The sequence below is a fragment of the Nipponia nippon genome, unplaced genomic scaffold, assembly GCF_047370975.1.
Source record: "Nipponia nippon isolate SJK-2023a ecotype South Korea unplaced genomic scaffold, ASM4737097v1 scaffold_5, whole genome shotgun sequence".
NCBI classification, from domain to species: Eukaryota; Metazoa; Chordata; class Aves; order Pelecaniformes; family Threskiornithidae; genus Nipponia; species Nipponia nippon.
This window is the reverse complement of record NW_028262369.1, coordinates 41,860,882-41,878,996: the sequence shown is the minus strand read 5'-3', so window position 1 is coordinate 41,878,996 and position 18,115 is coordinate 41,860,882. Positions and strand designations below refer to the sequence as shown.

The following is an 18,115-nucleotide window of genomic DNA, read 5'->3' as shown; positions in this document are numbered from 1 at the left end:
TATTTTTAACTCAAATTCTACTTCTACTTTTGAAGAGATCTTCATCTTGCAGATAATTCAAAGCTAGCATTGTTGAGAAGAATAAGCCTTAACAGTTGGAGGCACCCCACTTTTTACTCCCCTATAAACTTTCAGGCTACTTAGTCAAAAGTATATGCAAATTCACTCTGCAAAGAGAAAAAAACACCTTCATTAAAATATAGTGAGAGCCAAAATACAGAATATAGCTGTATATAGGAGCCAGGGTGTTGGCTCTCAGCACTTATACAAAGAGAAAAAAAGAGTATTTACCTGACCATAGGATTCACTGCTGCTCTCATAGACAGAAGACCCTCCCTGTACAGAAAATAAAAAAAGTTTATTATTTTGGTTCCTTCAAGAGTCTTTCTTCTTTCAAGGGCAGTATAAGAATGAAGATAACAGAAGTCTGTGTTATCTTTACAAACGAGGAAGAACGCTTACCTGTCCGTAAGATCCACCAGGATAGAAGGAAGACCCTCCCTGTACAGAAAACAGAAGTTTACTGTTTTGTAGTTAAAATGTTCTCTCAAGGAAGACTTTTAGACTGCTCCTGTGCAGGCACAGCGACCAGAATACTTACCTGGTTACCGGAGTAAGAGCTGTGGGAAGAACCTGGGCCCTCCTGAAAGGAAAACACAGACCAGCTGTTTTCTTGCAGATGAGTATTTAATACCAGTGTATCTGGTTCTCACTTTAAACCCTTTCTCCCAGTTTTGAGCTAACTTTTATCTACCTAAACAAAAATCAGGACCAATATTGTTAAAGTGGAAGAAGTCTTCTGGTGGTAATTTTCTTAGCCTGCTGAAATTTGAATTCTGCAAGGAAACTGCAGATACCATTCTGTACTGTTCTCTGCCAAACCTCACACCACACATCAGGGTTAATTTTTCTGCTCCAAGAGACAACTGTCAGGTCTGGAATTACAGCATGTCACAGCACCCACAATATTGGGAGTCTAGGAACCAGGATGATGGGAGTCTGTGTTATCCTGATAAGGGAGGAAGAACAACTACCTGTCCATAGGATCCTCCAGGATAGAAGAAAGGCCCTCCCTGTGCAGAAGACAGAACGGGTTACTGGATACTATTTGGCTACTCCTTCAAAGGAAGGTTTTAGATGGAGCTTCTGAATGGGGCATTTTATCTGAATGTTTACCTGGTTACCAGAATATGTGCTGTGTGAAGAACCTGGGGCTCCCTGAAATGAAAACACAGACTAGCTATTTTCTTGTAAACAGGATGGTGTAAATAGCAATGTACCTCACTCTCACTTTAGGCCAATATTGTTAAAGAATAAGGAATTTTTTATCACTAATTTTCTTAGCTGGATGAAAGATCACTCCATGGAAGTTACAAACACAATTTAGTCTTTTCCTCTGACAGACTTCATGTTGTAAGTTACAAACAGTTGATTCAATTCTTGGGTGTTATATTTCACAACAGTCACTATATGGGGAATATAGGAATGAAGATAACAGAAGTCTGTGTTATCTTTACAAACGAGGAAGAACGCTTACCTGTCCGTAAGATCCACCAGGATAGAAGGAAGACCCTCCCTGTACAGAAAACAGAAGTTTACTGTTTTGTAGTTAAAATGTTCTCTCAAGGAAGACTTTTAGACTGCTCCTGTGCAGGCACAGCGACCAGAATACTTACCTGGTTACCGGAGTAAGAGCTGTGGGAAGAACCTGGGCCCTCCTGAAAGGAAAACACAGACCAGCTGTTTTCTTGCAGATGAGTATTTAATACCAGTGTATCTGGTTCTCACTTTAAACCCTTTCTCCCAGTTTTGAGCTAACTTTTATCTACCTAAACAAAAATCAGGACCAATATTGTTAAAGTGGAAGAAGTCTTCTGGTGGTAATTTTCTTAGCCTGCTGAAATTTGAATTCTGCAAGGAAACTGCAGATACCATTCTGTACTGTTCTCTGCCAAACCTCACACCACACATCAGGGTTAATTTTTCTGCTCCAAGAGACAACTGTCAGGTCTGGAATTACAGCATGTCACAGCACCCACAATATTGGGAGTCTAGGAACCAGGATGATGGGAGTCTGTGTTATCCTGATAAGGGAGGAAGAACAACTACCTGTCCATAGGATCCTCCAGGATAGAAGAAAGGCCCTCCCTGTGCAGAAGACAGAACGGGTTACTGGATACTATTTGGCTGCTCCTTCAAAGGAAGGTTTTAGATGGAGCTTCTGAATGGGGCATTTTATCTGAATGTTTACCTGGTTACCAGAATATGTGCTGTGTGAAGAACCTGGGGCTCCCTGAAATGAAAACACAGACTAGCTATTTTCTTGTAAACAGACATTTAAGTAAGTGAGTCCATTTCTGAATTTGTATTCTTTCAAAATATAGCTTTCAAAAAAGACATTACTGCAATCATTAAAAGAGAACACTGGTTATTTTTGTTAGAGATAAGGAAACCTTTAGCAGGTACTTTTCTGTTCAGGGTAAAAGACCTGAAAGAGATAGTAACTTTTCATTTTATGCTTTCTAATCACAGAATTCTGTGTCATACCTGGAGACTCTATATTTCACAGGTGGTTATGGCCCCAATCATGTTTTTAAAAACTACCAGAATACTGAACTTCCAAAGTGTAAATAGGGTTTAGGAGAGCAGATTTTTCAGCTCACCACTTAAAGGAGAAGACTATTTACCAGTACATAAAATCCATTATTACTGTCACATCCCCTTTATATACAAAACAGACAAAGTATTATTCTATGGTTAGACTGCTTCCTCAGAGACTATTTGTAGACTGAGCTCTTGTCTTTAGGTGAAGCTTAGAGAAAAAGTGGAATAATTGCAGTGTAAGGAATTTGGGGATCCACATAAGGAAACCCATTGTTTCTTTTGAAACAAGATAGTTTAAATATGTATAGCTTTGACTCTTAATTTATAATCTTTTCCAGGTTTGAAGAGACCTTCATGTAACTCCTAGCTTTCAAGTTTAGAAGAAAGCTTTTTGCAAGAATTTTCCTCCTGGGCTAAAGAATCTTCAAGGAAGTAGATGACTGTCTCTTTTATGTCAGAGTAATGAATGCTGGTTTGTCTATACATATACATCTACCTATACCTTGCTTTTTTTATGCAGAAGAATGAACCTGCCTATCATGGCCAATGTGTTTACATGCTAATCTTAGGCACTGCTACTGCCCTATGTAGAGGATTGACCCTGGACAGAAAATGATAAGAAGTCCATTTTTTAATTCGGTCTATTCCTTTGCAAAGATCGCTGAACTTTACTGTTGGGTGAAGATAAAGATGAAGACTATTGCTACCTAGTTTACCATAAATTAATTTTATCAGCTGGTACTATCATGAACTGAAATACAAGTGTCGTGTATCAAAGTGGACACATCTGCTCTGAGAACTGGTTTTCTAACGTGCCCAATTTAGATGTCTTATTTTCTTCATGTTGAAAATTATTGTTTGATAGCAACTAAATACACTTGCCTCCCGCTGGCCAAGCTGTGGTGGCTTGCTGTTAAAAACTAAGCCTCTTTTTGCACCAATTTAAGCATGCAAAGAAAAAGGCCCTATTAGAATGAAAGCTTGAATAAAGAAGTCCATCTTTTTCCTTGGAAATGGATTTGCTTATCTAGCAACACAATCACAGGACAAATAAAAGTTTTTCCTCCATGAAGTTTCAATATTAGTTATCTTAACAGACTAGCCTATATTTTAAAACATGTAGGTCATGATTACTGCTCAGCCTCAATTATATGAAAGAGGCAGTATTTTACCTGACAAAAATTACTGTTGCTATATGCTAATGACAGTTAAGTTCAGAAAGCAGTAATTTCTTTATACAATTAGTTTGTTTAAATAGCGTGCTTTTTTATAGAAATAATAATCCACAATATGATTCCTCTTGAAATTGATAACTAAAAAAATATTACACCATTCAAATGGGTTTATGTAAATACAGCCTCAATAAAAGCTTCAAAAATAAGTTTTTGGTAGAAGATAGGTGACTTTAAAATCCATGTTCACCTGGCCAGAAGACTGGTAAAGCTAGCCTATAATGCCCATGTGACCGCATTCCTTGTGCTTTTTGCTGTCACAGAGGCATTGCCTAAGAGAAAAGTTTATCCAGTGCCACTGATCATGAAATTGTAGTGTTTCTCTTTATGACAAAGAAGAGTTTAAATATTGCTTTAAGATACTATCTTTTGAAATATTTATCAGATTTTGACATTCTAATCACAGTATTTTGTTGCACCAGCGACAAGGACAAGGAACCTAAGCTGGATGCAATTAAATTCTGTGGTTAGTACAGGGCATATTGACTCTGGTTTTTGAAAGTAATGAATAATTAGCACATAACAATCAACTGACAGAGCATCTGGATTACCAAGCACAGTTACAGAAAGTTAGTGGCCAAATGGTAGTTATGCAGTTAAAGTGGGACTCATTCTTCCATTTCATTGTATGTAATTCTATCCATACTAAGGAAATTATCCATAACTTTTTGGTGTTACCCAAGTGTCCATACTTACTAGGTGATTAATTCAAAATACTCTATTATGTAGATGAAAGAATAAACTCAGGAAAAAGAATTACCTGTCTATTACCACTGCTTCCATCAGGACAAATGCAGCCACCCTATAAATTAAAAAAAGGAAACAATTATTGCTTTGTGGAAGTTTAAAATAAAATCTTATTTCAGATGTGAAACCCTGTTTAGGGGAAGAAAGATTGTGGGACTACAGAGTGGTTGTGACCTTTCCTATACCTAGAACAAATCAGGGGACAGCATAGCTCTACACGTTTAACATTTGCTTTGGAAGTTAGACTGATCCTACGTCTCTCAGTGCTATGTCTCAATAACAGATGCCTCATCAAGACAGAATTATCTGGGTAGTCAAGAGTACAGAGAATCACCATTGTGCTTTTACCAATAAACCGCGTATGAAATTGAAATAATGTTAAGAAGTGATTTCAGGGAGCCATTTCAGATAAATTTAATCTGAACAGGGTCACTTCATTTACAATTTAATGCATAACATCAACAAACCCCCATGCAAAATTACTAGACTTAAACTCTGACTCCTGAATTTAATTAGTTTAATTACCAGGAAGCTATCTGGACAAGACTAGACAAAAATAGAGAAAATCCTCACCTGACTACTTGATCCACCACCGGTTGCTATGAATGATCCACCCTGTGAAGAAACCAATTATTTTTTATAGAAGCATTTTATCAGAATCTAACATGTATAAAATTATGGAGTGAGAAGTAAGGTGACAAACTCTTTGTACTACTTCCCTGTACCAACAAACATTATCTGTTCAGGACTCTCTGTATGAATCATTGTGAAAACATAAATTTGGATGAAACTTAATTAGTGACTGGATACACTACTCAGGAAATCCATATCAGGAAAACTAATTAAGAAGGCTGTTACTCTCTGGAGCTCAGAGATCTGACTGTACTATTGAATTAGACTTCAAACTCTCTGAGACAGAAGACTATGCTAGTGTTACATCTACATAATGCTGGGCACAGTGGGATTCCAGATCTCTGGGAAGCTGATGGGTACCAATACAGCACAAAATATTAAGAAAAATAGAATCAGGTGCCACTCTGGATCAGTTAAAGTTCACATAACTCTGTAACATATACACTGCTGCAGCAGTACATAAGTCTACAGAATGTGAAAATTGGACCTACTTTTGTAACAGAAGTACATTATCACTAAGATGTACCTTGTTACCAAATTCTAAATGAAACAGAATTATCTATCTGGCCATTACCATCACTAGAGCAGGACTGTTTCTAGAAAGAGATTCTAAAACTATTTGTTTTGTGTTTTGCAAACAACTTTTACAAAGTGTTATGTAAAGAAACATTTGCAATGCTTACCTGATTAGTGGGGTGAAGGAACAGAGGAGACAGTATATTCTGAGCCCATTATCATTACTTACAATTGTGCAAAATGATAACATTATAGGGAAAACGCTACCAAATCAGAATAGCATCCTTCAGCACAGATAAATTAGCAGAACCTCATTTTCAGAAATTAAATATAATTTATCAGAAAGCTCCTTGAAATGAGATCATGCAGCAGACACTATATTATTACCTGGAGGTTAGTGTGGCTGCTATTTGAAGTAGAAGACTCATTCTGTGAAGAAATAAGAAATGACTCGTTTTTCTGTAAAGATAATAAATTAAAATACATAGTTCTATTGGGAAAGAACTACCTAACCCTAAACAGAATACTCTGTTATGGAACCTAGATCCTTATTCTTCTTTTTGTAGGCAATACACCAGGGAGCTGTAACACTAGCAGTAGTTCAGAAAAAGTGACAAGAATGGTTTACCTGTACATCATAGTCTCTTCTGCTCAAAACATGTGATGTATCCTGTAAACAGCAGAGACATTTACTATTAGGAGACGAAAACTTTATGATGAGTGACAGGCCTTCTTTTTTTCCGTATTATTTATTTATAACAATTCCAGACCCTTTAATGCATATATTGAGTAGGAATGCCTTATTATAAAACAAAAGGTTATTTGTACATAATTTTTATAGGCTACTGCTGAGTATGACTTGAAGCTATACAATACACATATCCGTATCTCCTCCACAACATGCTGAGCACAATAAATTACCAAACTTTATTCTTTCCTACTTCATTATTCTATCTTACTTCAGCTAAGATTTTAGCTGTCCTCTGTTTGTATGACACTCATTTAATTTTAAGTTTAGCTTGGACCAACTCTGTATGTGGTTCCCGAAGAACAGGAATTTGAGCTGCCCTATACCTCATAGCAGGATTTAAATTTTTTTTCATATATATTCTTCCTCTAAAGTAAATTCACCCGAAGAGCAAATAGCCAAGCTATTTTATTTTACTTTTTCCTTAAATAGGAGAATATTAATTAGGACAAACATAATTAAGGAAAAATTAGGCATAACTGGGACAAATTAGGTATAATTAGGGAAAAAATCCTCCAAGCAGTGAAAAAAAGAAAAAAAAAAACATTACTTACTCGGGCAACAACTTTCTTGTTTGCACAACCAGAACTCTGTAGAGGAACGAGAAGCCAGTTATTACTTTATGGATGCAGCCATCCACACAAAATACTTTTAGCAGAAATCTACCTAAACTTGTCAAGGTGGCGTATTTTGGGACAGGAAAATGTCCAGAGAATTGACCTCACTTTCACTAAATAACAGTGGAAAATATTGTCTTAGAGTTATTAGAAAATAAAAGTAACTAACATTCATAGACTAGCTTTGGAGCAAGAGAGGAAAGTGTCATTTATCTGCCAAAATGCTCATATTGTACAAATAGGAATCCTATTCCTGTGGAACCAATACAAAGTTCGGACTTAACTGCACCATAAAACACACCTACTAAACAGTGAGGTAGCAAGGTCTCACTTTCTTTTAGTGTTCTTTTCCCCCCCCCCCACAATTCAGCATGAACTTGTGAAAGTATAAAACAGTTTGTTTACCAAGCTATGCCTACAGTTTATTCAAAGGGCGATTCCAATTTTAAGTAAATTCGTTTGAGTATCAGTAAAGAATGGAGTAATAAACCCAAAAAGGTTGTGTCAAGCTCATCACCTGAATTTTGGCCAGTTTCTCAGGAGTTCTTCAATCTGCCATCAGCTACATGCTGCCACAGCTATCATTTTACTATCAGTAAGAGTCTTAAAAAGCATATTCTTCATCTGTTTTCACCTTATCACTCCTTCATCAGAAGTTCCTGCCTAGTGGAGTCTCCCTTAGCTCAACCACTGTGGTTTGGAGAACAATCTGTTTAACGAAGTTTAGGTGTTTGGTTTTTGTTTTTTTTTTTAACATTCCCCACCCTTCTTTGTGACAATGTTCAGAAGCAAACTCTTTTACAATGAAGTCCAGCAATACGCACTGGATAGCGATAACCAAGGCAATAATAGCATCTTTTGTGAACAAAGGAGGAAGTGTTGAGACTCTTAAGCAGGGCTTGCTGCTGAAGGATTTTTTTTGCAGAACTTTTTGCATTAAACCTAACGCAATGCATTCAAGGTAAACACAAGCAAAAACAAAAGATGTTTTCAGAAGGCCTCCTTACTTCCTAGTATACATGTTTGGTGCAGTACTAAAGTACTAGAGAGCAAAAATAGAGAAAATAACAAAGCGGTGAAGTGTATGGCTGACAACTGAAGAGGCAAGTAGCTGATGACAGAAGGTTACTCTAGATGGCAGTAAAACAAAAGGAGGCTGTAACAGATGGAAAAAGCTTTTCTATGAACAGAAAGAAGTATGGAAAAATGTCCTTCATTTACACAACAGTATATTTTCTTGGTCATGAGCTATCCATGTTAATCACAGTTTCTGCTTGTAGGACGGATGGAAAGTCTTGACAGAGGGAGTATTACCAGGGGATAAATGTTACTGCAGAAGAAAAAAAGCACTTACCCGACCTTTGGCACTATAGGTAGTGTCATTCTGGAAAAGAATAGATTATTTCCTTCTTTAAGAATTTAAATACAGTAAGCTTACAGAAACCTGATTCTTTCTGATACTGCATACAGACATAACAAAAATAATTTCTTGCTCACATCCTCCACAGCCTTGCCTAAATTAGTTCGAAATCCTACCGTTCCAGTCTGAAAAACACTTTAATAGCAACTTTAGATTGGTAGAAATGTAACATGAGAAACAGTGGAAAATCTGCCACTGTATCTCTCTTCTTTCTTTCTTCGTATGTATTTAAAGCTTGTCTATAGGATTTTCTTTTTTTGGAAAATCACTGTAAAATGTATCCTTAGATTTTAGGCAAAATCTTCTGTTAGTGAAAAGCCACTGAAATCTTTTTATCCACATTTAATTTCATTACGTTAAATGCATTTAAAAGCACAAAATGTATCTGTAAACACTTACATGTCAATTTTCAGTAAGAAAACATGCAGTTACTGAAACAGCTATTAGTGTGGGAACTCAACATTCTTTCTGGATCATTCTGCTCACAAGACTGCATCTAGCAGTGCAATATTTTCCCATCTATGTGAAAAATGTTGTGATGAAAATATATTGGAGAAAGCATACTCACATCATCACAAGCATTGGGATTATAGTCTGAGGAATCTTGTGAATCCTAGAAGGACATCAGATACCAGTTACTTCTTCACAAAAATGGATTGTTAAAAATATACTTCAATGTTGTACTTTGCAAGATAGACTTGAGGTTCACGCACAGAAAAAGCTGCTGAATTAAAGTAATATCTTTATAAGGAAAATAAGGAGCCAATTACATGGCTGCAATAGTTCCATTCTTCAGTAAAGAAAACAAAACCAAAATGAACCCAAAACAAAAAGAGCATAGAAACGATTACATTTTATTACACCTATGAGAAAGATGATGCAGGGACTACAAAGATTAGCATGAAATAATATATAGCTAGGAGAAAGAACAAACTACTTACCTGACTATCATAATAGTTGTCTGAGTAGGTCAATCCACCCTTTAAAACAAACAAACAAACAAACCAACTAAAATCAGAGAAAATTAGGATATAGAAAACCTGATTTTGAGCAGAGGCTAAAGCTTATATGAAGTGACATACAAGCAGGGAAACAGAGCATTACTTACTTGGCCTCCACCATAGTTTTGTGAGAAGGATCCACCCTATAAAACAAACAAATATAAACACTACTTCAGAAGAAACTGTGATTTTGCTTGGGGGCTGTGAAGCTGGAATAAACAATTGCCTGGGATTCCTCTGAACAAATACAACTATCTAGATATGTAGATAACTTATCAGATATAATAAAAATTCTTACCAGGAGAAAATGAAGATCTACTTACCTGGTTGCCACCATAATTTTGTGAGGATGATGATCCACTCTGCTAACAAAAAAAAAAAATTAGAATTAATATTACAATATTGCAGATCAGATATTGTTCAGCCATTGTGGAACCTGTGTGAAGTAAAACCTCAGTGGGAGGAAACAATAATCTCGTACTTACTTGGCTACCACCATAGTTTTGTGAGGAGTATGATTCACCCTGTGAAAACGAAACAGCAACAGTTAAAATGCTGGAGAGCTGAATTTGATCAGAATCCACAGAGCTAGCTTTATTAGGTTGCTGAGTTCTTTCTATGTAAGTGCAATTTCAGGGCTGATAAAAAGTATGTTTGAAGAGAATGAGTTACAGGCTGGAGATGGGGAGACTCTGCAAGAATCTATACCCTCACGAGCAAGAAAACTATACTGTGGATTAGAACTACTGAAAAAGTTTTTACCAATGGATAAAATAGCTACCTACCTGACCACCTTGTGATCCATCCTGTAAATTAGACAAAAATTATGCCTGCTTTAGACACTTACTTTTTGGCTATGGATTATTTTTAATGAAAGCTACAATACTTGCTTATGAGGAATAAGGAGCAAAGGCAGATACGCAATATAGATGTGATTTCTAATGTAGCAAGCACAGACTGCCAATAGTGCAAAGGTTGATGAGACATGTCAAGGAGCCACAAACATTTATCTTTGAGTAATGCACCGATGAGTTTCATTCTGAACAGTCTCTAGAGAATGTATCTTTTTTTTCCTTTAGAAAACCTAATCTATACAAATGGAATGAAAAATTCCCCTGGTAGCATTACTACATGGAAAGCTGTGAGATACAGTGGCCTTGAGGAAAAGGTTTTAAATAAAACACTCCAGTATGTTTCAACATGCCCTCTTTAGAAGAGGAATGTAACACCTCCAAGTGAAATCAGAAGAGACATTTGTAGAAGTATTAGTGTCAAAAGTGCATAATAATAACAGTAAAATCCTGAGCTATTGAAGCGAGTGGGATATTTGCCATTGACTAAAACAGGGATGAGACTTCATCCAGAAGAGGCAAAGGAAAATGAAATAAAAAGTATTATCTTTCAATGTTCTAGCAGTTTTTAGAACAAAATTTAAGTGTTTCCCTTAGTCTTCGAAAGAAATAGCTCCTCTTTGTAAGAAAACTTTATTTATTTATTTTTATTTAAACCCTATATTTATAAATATAGTACATATTTATATTGCTAAAACACTTTATTTGTTAATACAATTAATCTATCTGATTTTTCTATTTCTTGTGAAAAATTGGTAAGAATCAAGAGAAATATCACGAATAAAAAAAAAGAGATAACTATTACTGTTTCCTTATTAATTTTTAACATTTACAGAGATTGTTTCTTTACACATAGCAGATATCTTTTAGGATAGTGGTTTTTAGATTTCCAACACTGAAACTTGTAACAAATACACATGTAGGCATCTATACTTCACTGCACAAACTGAATTAATGGTTAAGCCAGTCTCTCAAGAACCTCAAGTGGCAGTCCTAAAATATTTTCTGACTTTTGATGGGAAAAGTCCACAGAGAGGCTGGTGAGCTCCAGCCTGGATTTAAGTAGTTCCAGTTGAGTAACTCTGCAGCGGACTTGTTCTTTCCAGAATCTGGACTTAATATCCCATAGAGCTAGACATTTCACAGACATAATGCTAGGAAAAAGGGGGAAAAAAGACCCCACGCTCCTGTGTATCGGAATATAGTGAGTTCTAATGTCATAAAATTGGTAAGATTACATGGATTTGCACTCTATGAATCTGAAGTTGGTACTAATTGAGTTAGTGGCAAACCTAATTTTGGATGTATCTTAAAATCAGAGGAGGAAGGCCATTTACCTGGTGGCAGGGATTGCTATCATATGAAAAACCCTGTTAAAAAACAGACAAACCAAAAGGTAAACACCCAAATTTTCATTCTCTTGCAAAGTAATTATTTTTCTTAAAATTTCTTATGTGAGAATTAATGTAAGAAAACTCAACATAAAACTTTACAGAGGGTGAGTCTAATTTTATTTAACCCTTTAAGTCTGTGGCTTTACCCTCTGTCACTCCCATACCCACATACCCACAAGCACCAAGACACATGCACACAGATGGTCAAAGCAGGACTACTTGTGTGCCACATGGAAAGCGAGGTAGGCTGGCAACCGATATCTCTCTGTATCATCCTAGTTCCTCTTGATTGGTAAAGATGAACTGGTTTGGTTTATTTTTTTTTGGACAGTCCTTTTAGGAATCAACAGTTACTGTTTTGTGACCATCTACCTCAGAATCTTGCTAGATTCACCCATCATAGATCTTAGGCAAGGCTGCTGCCCAATGCCTTTCATTTCCGTGTTTTGGGTATATTTTGGCTACAGCCAGTCTTCCTGTTGGGGTAACAGGGTGAGAAACAATACACCCAATGAGTTCTACCCTGGCTGTCACCCTCCCATTATTAGAGCACAGGTCTTCTGTTGGTAAGTCAACCTGTGACACAGCTTGGGTGGAAGTAACACATTCTTCAGTGTTCATCAGTTTCATTGCTGTTAACTTTGTCCTTGTTGTGCTGTTTCTTATGTTTTCACATGCATTTCCATTCATTATTCCATTCATTTCCATTCATTCACTTAACTCATACCAATCCTAACATTTCTGCTAAATACGTCTGCTAAAAATTTCTGTATTTATACTTCTCTTTCACTCTCATTGCTTTCCACAATATATTTATTTGAACATAGGCCTCATCCATGACCCTTTCAGCTGGGATCTCATCGTTGAAGACACCATCTTTACACTGTTGTAGGCATACACAGGTTGAAATGGAACCAGGATGAAAACCAGTAATCTGATTCTTATTCCACAGGAGCCGCTCTCTGACTCTACCGCTTTCTATAGGAACTAAATGGAGCAACATCCAAAAACCATTCCCAAGTAAAGCTTTTATCTGCTTACTGAGTAGACAGATGAATTACTACTTGTCTGTCTTCTGTGTGTAACACTACACAGGAGAAGCCGCTTCATTTTTGTTACAATGATCAACAATATCAGCCTTTCTTGATCTCTATACTAGATAATTCCATGTAACAATGAAAACAAAAGACTCCAACCAATAAACATTATATAACTTATTGAAAAATATGTTATTACTATGAAGAAAGCTGGGTCTAGTTTTCAAATAGTTTGGAGAAAGAGGACTTACTTGTCCACAACCACTGCTGCCACTTGAAGAAGCGGATCCACCCTGCTGGAAAAAAAATAGCAGCTCAGTAATCCAAATATTCCTTTTCTCCATTTCAAATACAGAAATACATTTTAAAGGGCTTTAGCAGCCTGCTTAAAAGGTAGAAGACCAGCTACATCCTACTGTGAATTTTCTTGTAAAGTATTACATGTGTTGAATAGTATAGTGCATAAAAAGCTGACACCTACATGCACTCCTTTCTATGTGGGAAAGAGCTGCTTTAATGAGCCTATTTTCCCAGACCCATATGAAAAAAAGTTCACAACTCTTACTTCTAATGAGAACTTACTATATTATTTCAAGAAACAAACTTCAGAATTCTCAATACATATGTGGGAACACCACATACATGTTGTATACCGACTGGTGACTGACTGATGCTTACCTGGCCATAGGAACCGCCACTTTGAGTCTGGTAGCCCTGTAAGAAAGGCAAGAACTCAGTTGTAAACCAAGCCGTAGCCTTAGCACAGCTGCAACAGAAAAGCCCATTTCCACTAAAAGTTCCTCTGTACTATGTTCTTTTTCCTTCACAGTAATTCAGTGCTACAAACCAAAATCAAGGACCACTCAGCGACACCAAGAAGGAAAAAAACCCAGCAAAACCCCCAGATTAATTTACAAGGCAGGCCCCTACAGAAAAGCTCAATAGATTTCAGCAAGGAAGTCTCACCTGGCCGTAGGACTGGCTGCCTTGGGAACCCTTTAAAAAAGAGAATTACCACCTTGACAAGGAGGCTTCTATAAAGAGCATAATGTTTATGCAAATACAGCTGCACAAATGTTTCCCAAAAAGGCTCTTCCTGAGCCAAAGGAGACAGAGCAGGAGGCTAGCATCTCTGCACCAGATTGTCCTTCTCTCAGCAAAAGCCACGAGTCGAATCGAGATTCAGACTACCAAAGGAAACATCACTCTCAAAAATCTGCCAGTCGTGCTGGTCACAGAGAGATCAGCGAAGAACTTCCTACAGAATATCCAGTTTGCTTACCTGGCCATAAGTACCGCTGCTGCTGCCGCCGCCGCCTGAGTAACTTGGCACACCCTAAGACAAGGACACCATTTGGTTACTTCCCTTTCGTAAGGGGTCCAGCCTGCCTTAGGAAAAGCAAGCAACTACATCCTAAAGCTACGCAGGGCAGTATGAAGAGCCCAGACTTCCTCCTGGCCCTCACAAATGGTGCTGAGTGCAATGATTTCACGTGCTAGGATTCCAGTCAAATAAGTAGCACACGGATAAATTTTGAGTGTGAAAATACACACTTTCAGAGAAAATGTCCTTTAAGGTTCAAATTCTAAGTGATTGCTAAGTGCCATGGCACTGCCCTCCACTTTCTCAAATGCTGTATTCCGAGTGGTGACTGATGGATGCTTACCTGGCCATAGGAACTGCCACCTTGAGGCCAGTAGCCCTGTAAGAAAGGAATTATTGATTCATAATTATTGTATTTATGAAGCAGATGCCTCTCTCATATTTGTCTCTTTGTGGTGGAAAAACCCCAGAATAAGACAGAGAATGTACAGACTCTGCTGCTTGACTAGAATGATTTTGATATTTCTTATTCTGGATGAATATCTGATCACACTGTATTTATCAAACCACAATCATAGAGTAGTTTTACATCTGTCTCAGATGGGACTCTAGTCTTACGAAGGTTTTCGAGGGCATTGAATGGACACAAAATTTGTTATTATGTTTCTTTTACCTGGTGTTTCTCAGACATTGGGCTTAGATGGCTAATGCTAGGTGAATACTGACTTCTATATTTGCATTTTTGATGGGCCCCAGTTGCACAATTCCCTGCCTCTTAGGGAAATAAAGGTGAAAAATAATTTTAAAAAATTAAGAAAAATATATAGATTCATAAAATGGAAATAAAAGAATGCAATTAAAAGTAGCAGGTCAAATTAATTAGTCAAGGATGCCAGTACCGTTTGAAAAACTTCCAGTAATACAAAGTTAATGTGGGTAACTATAGGCTGCTGATGCAATCTGCCTTCAATATAATGTCAAAAGAGAGCATACGTTTCATGTATATGCCGACCTGTGCCACAGCTGTCTCGGAGAGTTATGAAGACAGGGATTACCAAAATGAATTTGAACTATCTTGTCTATTTCTGCTATCTGACATAAAGATCCTGACAAAATTCATAGCTATCTTAGGGCTGTTTTAATTCACATAAAAACTGTAAAGGGAGGTAAACATTCATCAACTGCAGGCTCTAAGACCAAATCTTCCTGCAGCTGAGGACCTGATCCAATGTTCGTTAGCTCCTCAACACTGTTTCTCTGTACTGAGACCAAAGGAGACAGTGAAGAACTGACTATAAATTTGTCCTGTACCATGTAAATCTACTGGAACAGGAACAGCACCAAATAGACTATTTCTACCATAAATTTTAAAATTCCATACCCATGGAAAAGATCAGATAGCAACAGGAACCCATGCTTCCTGCAGATATCTGTTAAAAACACAACTATCATTTTCCCAAAAATAGTTTTGAAATGGATTCAGATTTTTTTTTTTAACAACTCAATATAAATTGAAACAAAAAAAATTAAATCTGCTACCTTTTGCAGTGCCATGGCACTCCACTTTCTCAAATGCTGTATACTGACTGATGCTTACCTGGCCATAGGAACCGCCACTTTGAGTCTGGTAGCCCTGTAAGAAAGGCAAGAACTCAGTTGTAAACCAAGCCGTAGCCTTAGCACAGCTGCAATAGAAAAGCCCATTTCCACTAAAAGTTCCTCTGTACTATGTTCTTTTTCCTTCACAGTAATTCAGTGCTACAAACCAAAATCAAGGACCACTCAGCGACACCAAGAAGGAAAAAAACCCAGCAAAACCCCCAGATTAATTTACAAGGCAGGCCCCTACAGAAAAGCTCAATAGATTTCAGCAAGGAAGTCTCACCTGGCCGTAGGACTGGCTGCCTTGGGAACCCTTTAAAAAAGAGAATTACCACCTTGACAAGGAGGCTTCTATAAAGAGCATAATGTTTATGCAAATACAGCTGCACAAATGTTTCCCAAAAAGGCTCTTCCTGAGCCAAAGGAGACAGAGCAGGAGGCTAGCATCTCTGCACCAGATTGTCCTTCTCTCAGCAAAAGCCACGAGTCGAATCGAGATTCAGACTACCAAAGGAAACATCACTCTCAAAAATCTGCCAGTCATGCTGGTCACAGAGAGATCAGCGAAGAACTTCCTACAGAATATCCAGTTTGCTTACCTGGCCATAAGTACCGCTGCTGCTGCCGCCGCCGCCTGAGTAACTTGGCACACCCTAAGACAAGGACACCATTTGGTTACTTCCCTTTCGTAAGGGGTCCAGCCTGCCTTAGGAAAAGCAAGCAACTACATCCTAAAGCTACGCAGGGCAGTATGAAGAGCCCAGACTTCCTCCTGGCCCTCACAAATGGTGCTGAGTGCAATGATTTCACGTGCTGGGATTCCAGTCAAATAAGTAGCACACGGATAAATTTTGAGTGTGAAAATACACACTTTCAGAGAAAATGTCCTTTAAGGTTCAAATTCTAAGTGATTGCTAAGTGCTTTTGCAGTACCATGGCACTCCACTTTCTCAAATGCTGTATTCTGACTGGTGACTGATGCAGACTGCCAACTTGGTGCATGATGAGCATTTGTGATGCTGAGTACTGGCCTCCCTGCGGCCTTGATCCCTAGAAGTCATACCTATCCTTGTGAAACACTTTCCTGGTTGCATGTAGTGGCACAGAGAATATTGAAAGACATTTTCCTTTCCCCACCCCCCCCAAGAGGAGGAAGTCCGAAGAGCCTTCAACACCTGAGTTTATACTATGAATATTCTCATGTGTTACTCCACAGCAGTTTATGTTATTATCATGTTAGTATTTGTTAAACTCACACACTTGTTTTTCACACAAATATGTTTATCTGCATGGCTTTAAATAAGGCTGAAAGACGTTGCACATAGGTCCGCAGTTATGATTCTCCATCATTCTTGATACGGATAAGCAACTATCCTTCACAACTTTTGGAAATTTGAGATGTAATATACATAGAGTCAGAATCTACCAGTATGGGATTTATGGTGTGATACTGAGCCTAGAATCACTTCTTCTCAGTGTCATGACTTTTATGCACCTTTTAGAGGACACATTGAGTGGAATACAGTAATTTCACTTCAACCAATCACAGATGGAAATACATTTATGAGCATTCCAAACAAAAATAGTTGAACACCAATACCAGATGACACTTTTATGAACAAAAATCAAAGAAACGGAAATATCTGCACCCTGTGAAATACATTGAAAAATGTAGGAAATAATTTATTTCCAAGTTGTGCTGGCCCTATTTTAGTGAAGTCTACAGGAATATTTCTAGTTGTTTTTAAGTTCACTTACCTGAATGTAAGTACTGCTGCTGCTGCTTTGCTGTCTTTGTCCACCCTACAGAGGAACAAAAAAAAAGGTTATTTATTTTTAAGAGGAATTGCTTATGTACTAAGACATTTCAAGAAGCAATTCTATCCTTATATCTACTAGACAGTTTGGAAGCCAGAAAGAGTTCCTTATGCCCTTTCTTACTTTATTTATGCCATCTCCATGCGCTACAATGTTCAATACTTCAGTATATAAAGATCCTTCATAAATAAACTGCTAACAGTATTTATACATCTTGATGTCATTTCCTTAATGAAAATTCATCATATAATACACCGTTGTGTCATATTGTGGTATTTCAAGTGAGTTTAAATAATTCTGCCCTTCAAATGTATCACACAAATTGCAATTAAACTCATATCCATTTATATTCATATTATGACTGATTTTTTCATGAATAAGCACAACAAACTTTTGACAAAGGCTTTGTCAAAACAAAAAATGGAAAAAATGGAAAAGAATTGGAAAAGCCACAGTTAACCAAAGGAAAAGTCACCGCAGAAAATCTTTCAGTTCCCATGCAGTACATGGATTATGGCAGCAATCAAATATTCTTCAGTTTTATTTACATAAACACATTGAAAATATTTAA

At 37.3% G+C, this 18,115-nt stretch overlaps 1 protein-coding gene across 21 annotated transcripts in view; it reads right to left on the bottom strand.

Moving 5' to 3' along the window:
- Nucleotides 1-18,115, bottom strand: part of LOC148052155 (uncharacterized) — an 84,575-nt gene that overhangs the window by 20,975 nt on the left and 45,485 nt on the right. For 12 of the 21 annotated variants that reach the window (XM_087734184.1, XM_087734185.1, XM_087734187.1 and 9 more), the window contains 31 exons: nt 17,485-17,529; nt 16,326-16,379; nt 16,010-16,039; nt 15,722-15,757; nt 14,468-14,503; nt 14,083-14,136; nt 13,767-13,796; nt 13,479-13,514; nt 13,052-13,096; nt 11,707-11,739; nt 10,304-10,324; nt 10,004-10,042; nt 9,842-9,883; nt 9,626-9,661; nt 9,459-9,497; nt 9,086-9,130; nt 8,452-8,481; nt 7,035-7,070; nt 6,361-6,402; nt 6,120-6,161; nt 5,157-5,198; nt 4,597-4,638; nt 2,252-2,293; nt 2,110-2,148; nt 1,677-1,718; nt 1,538-1,576; nt 1,177-1,218; nt 1,035-1,073; nt 602-643; nt 463-501; nt 292-336 (listed from right to left, as the gene is read on the bottom strand). In XM_087734184.1, the coding sequence (XP_087590310.1) occupies nt 292-336; nt 463-501; nt 602-643; nt 1,035-1,073; nt 1,177-1,218; nt 1,538-1,576; nt 1,677-1,718; nt 2,110-2,148; nt 2,252-2,293; nt 4,597-4,638; nt 5,157-5,198; nt 6,120-6,161; nt 6,361-6,402; nt 7,035-7,070; nt 8,452-8,481; nt 9,086-9,130; nt 9,459-9,497; nt 9,626-9,661; nt 9,842-9,883; nt 10,004-10,042; nt 10,304-10,324; nt 11,707-11,739; nt 13,052-13,096; nt 13,479-13,514; nt 13,767-13,796; nt 14,083-14,136; nt 14,468-14,503; nt 15,722-15,757; nt 16,010-16,039; nt 16,326-16,379; nt 17,485-17,529 (1,224 nt within the window). The remainder of the gene's footprint in view (nt 1-291; nt 337-462; nt 502-601; nt 644-1,034; nt 1,074-1,176; nt 1,219-1,537; nt 1,577-1,676; nt 1,719-2,109; nt 2,149-2,251; nt 2,294-4,596; nt 4,639-5,156; nt 5,199-6,119; nt 6,162-6,360; nt 6,403-7,034; nt 7,071-8,451; nt 8,482-9,085; nt 9,131-9,458; nt 9,498-9,625; nt 9,662-9,841; nt 9,884-10,003; nt 10,043-10,303; nt 10,325-11,706; nt 11,740-13,051; nt 13,097-13,478; nt 13,515-13,766; nt 13,797-14,082; nt 14,137-14,467; nt 14,504-15,721; nt 15,758-16,009; nt 16,040-16,325; nt 16,380-17,484; nt 17,530-18,115) is intronic. The other 9 variants (XM_087734183.1, XM_087734182.1, XM_087734197.1 and 6 more) reach the window with 9 other exon arrangements.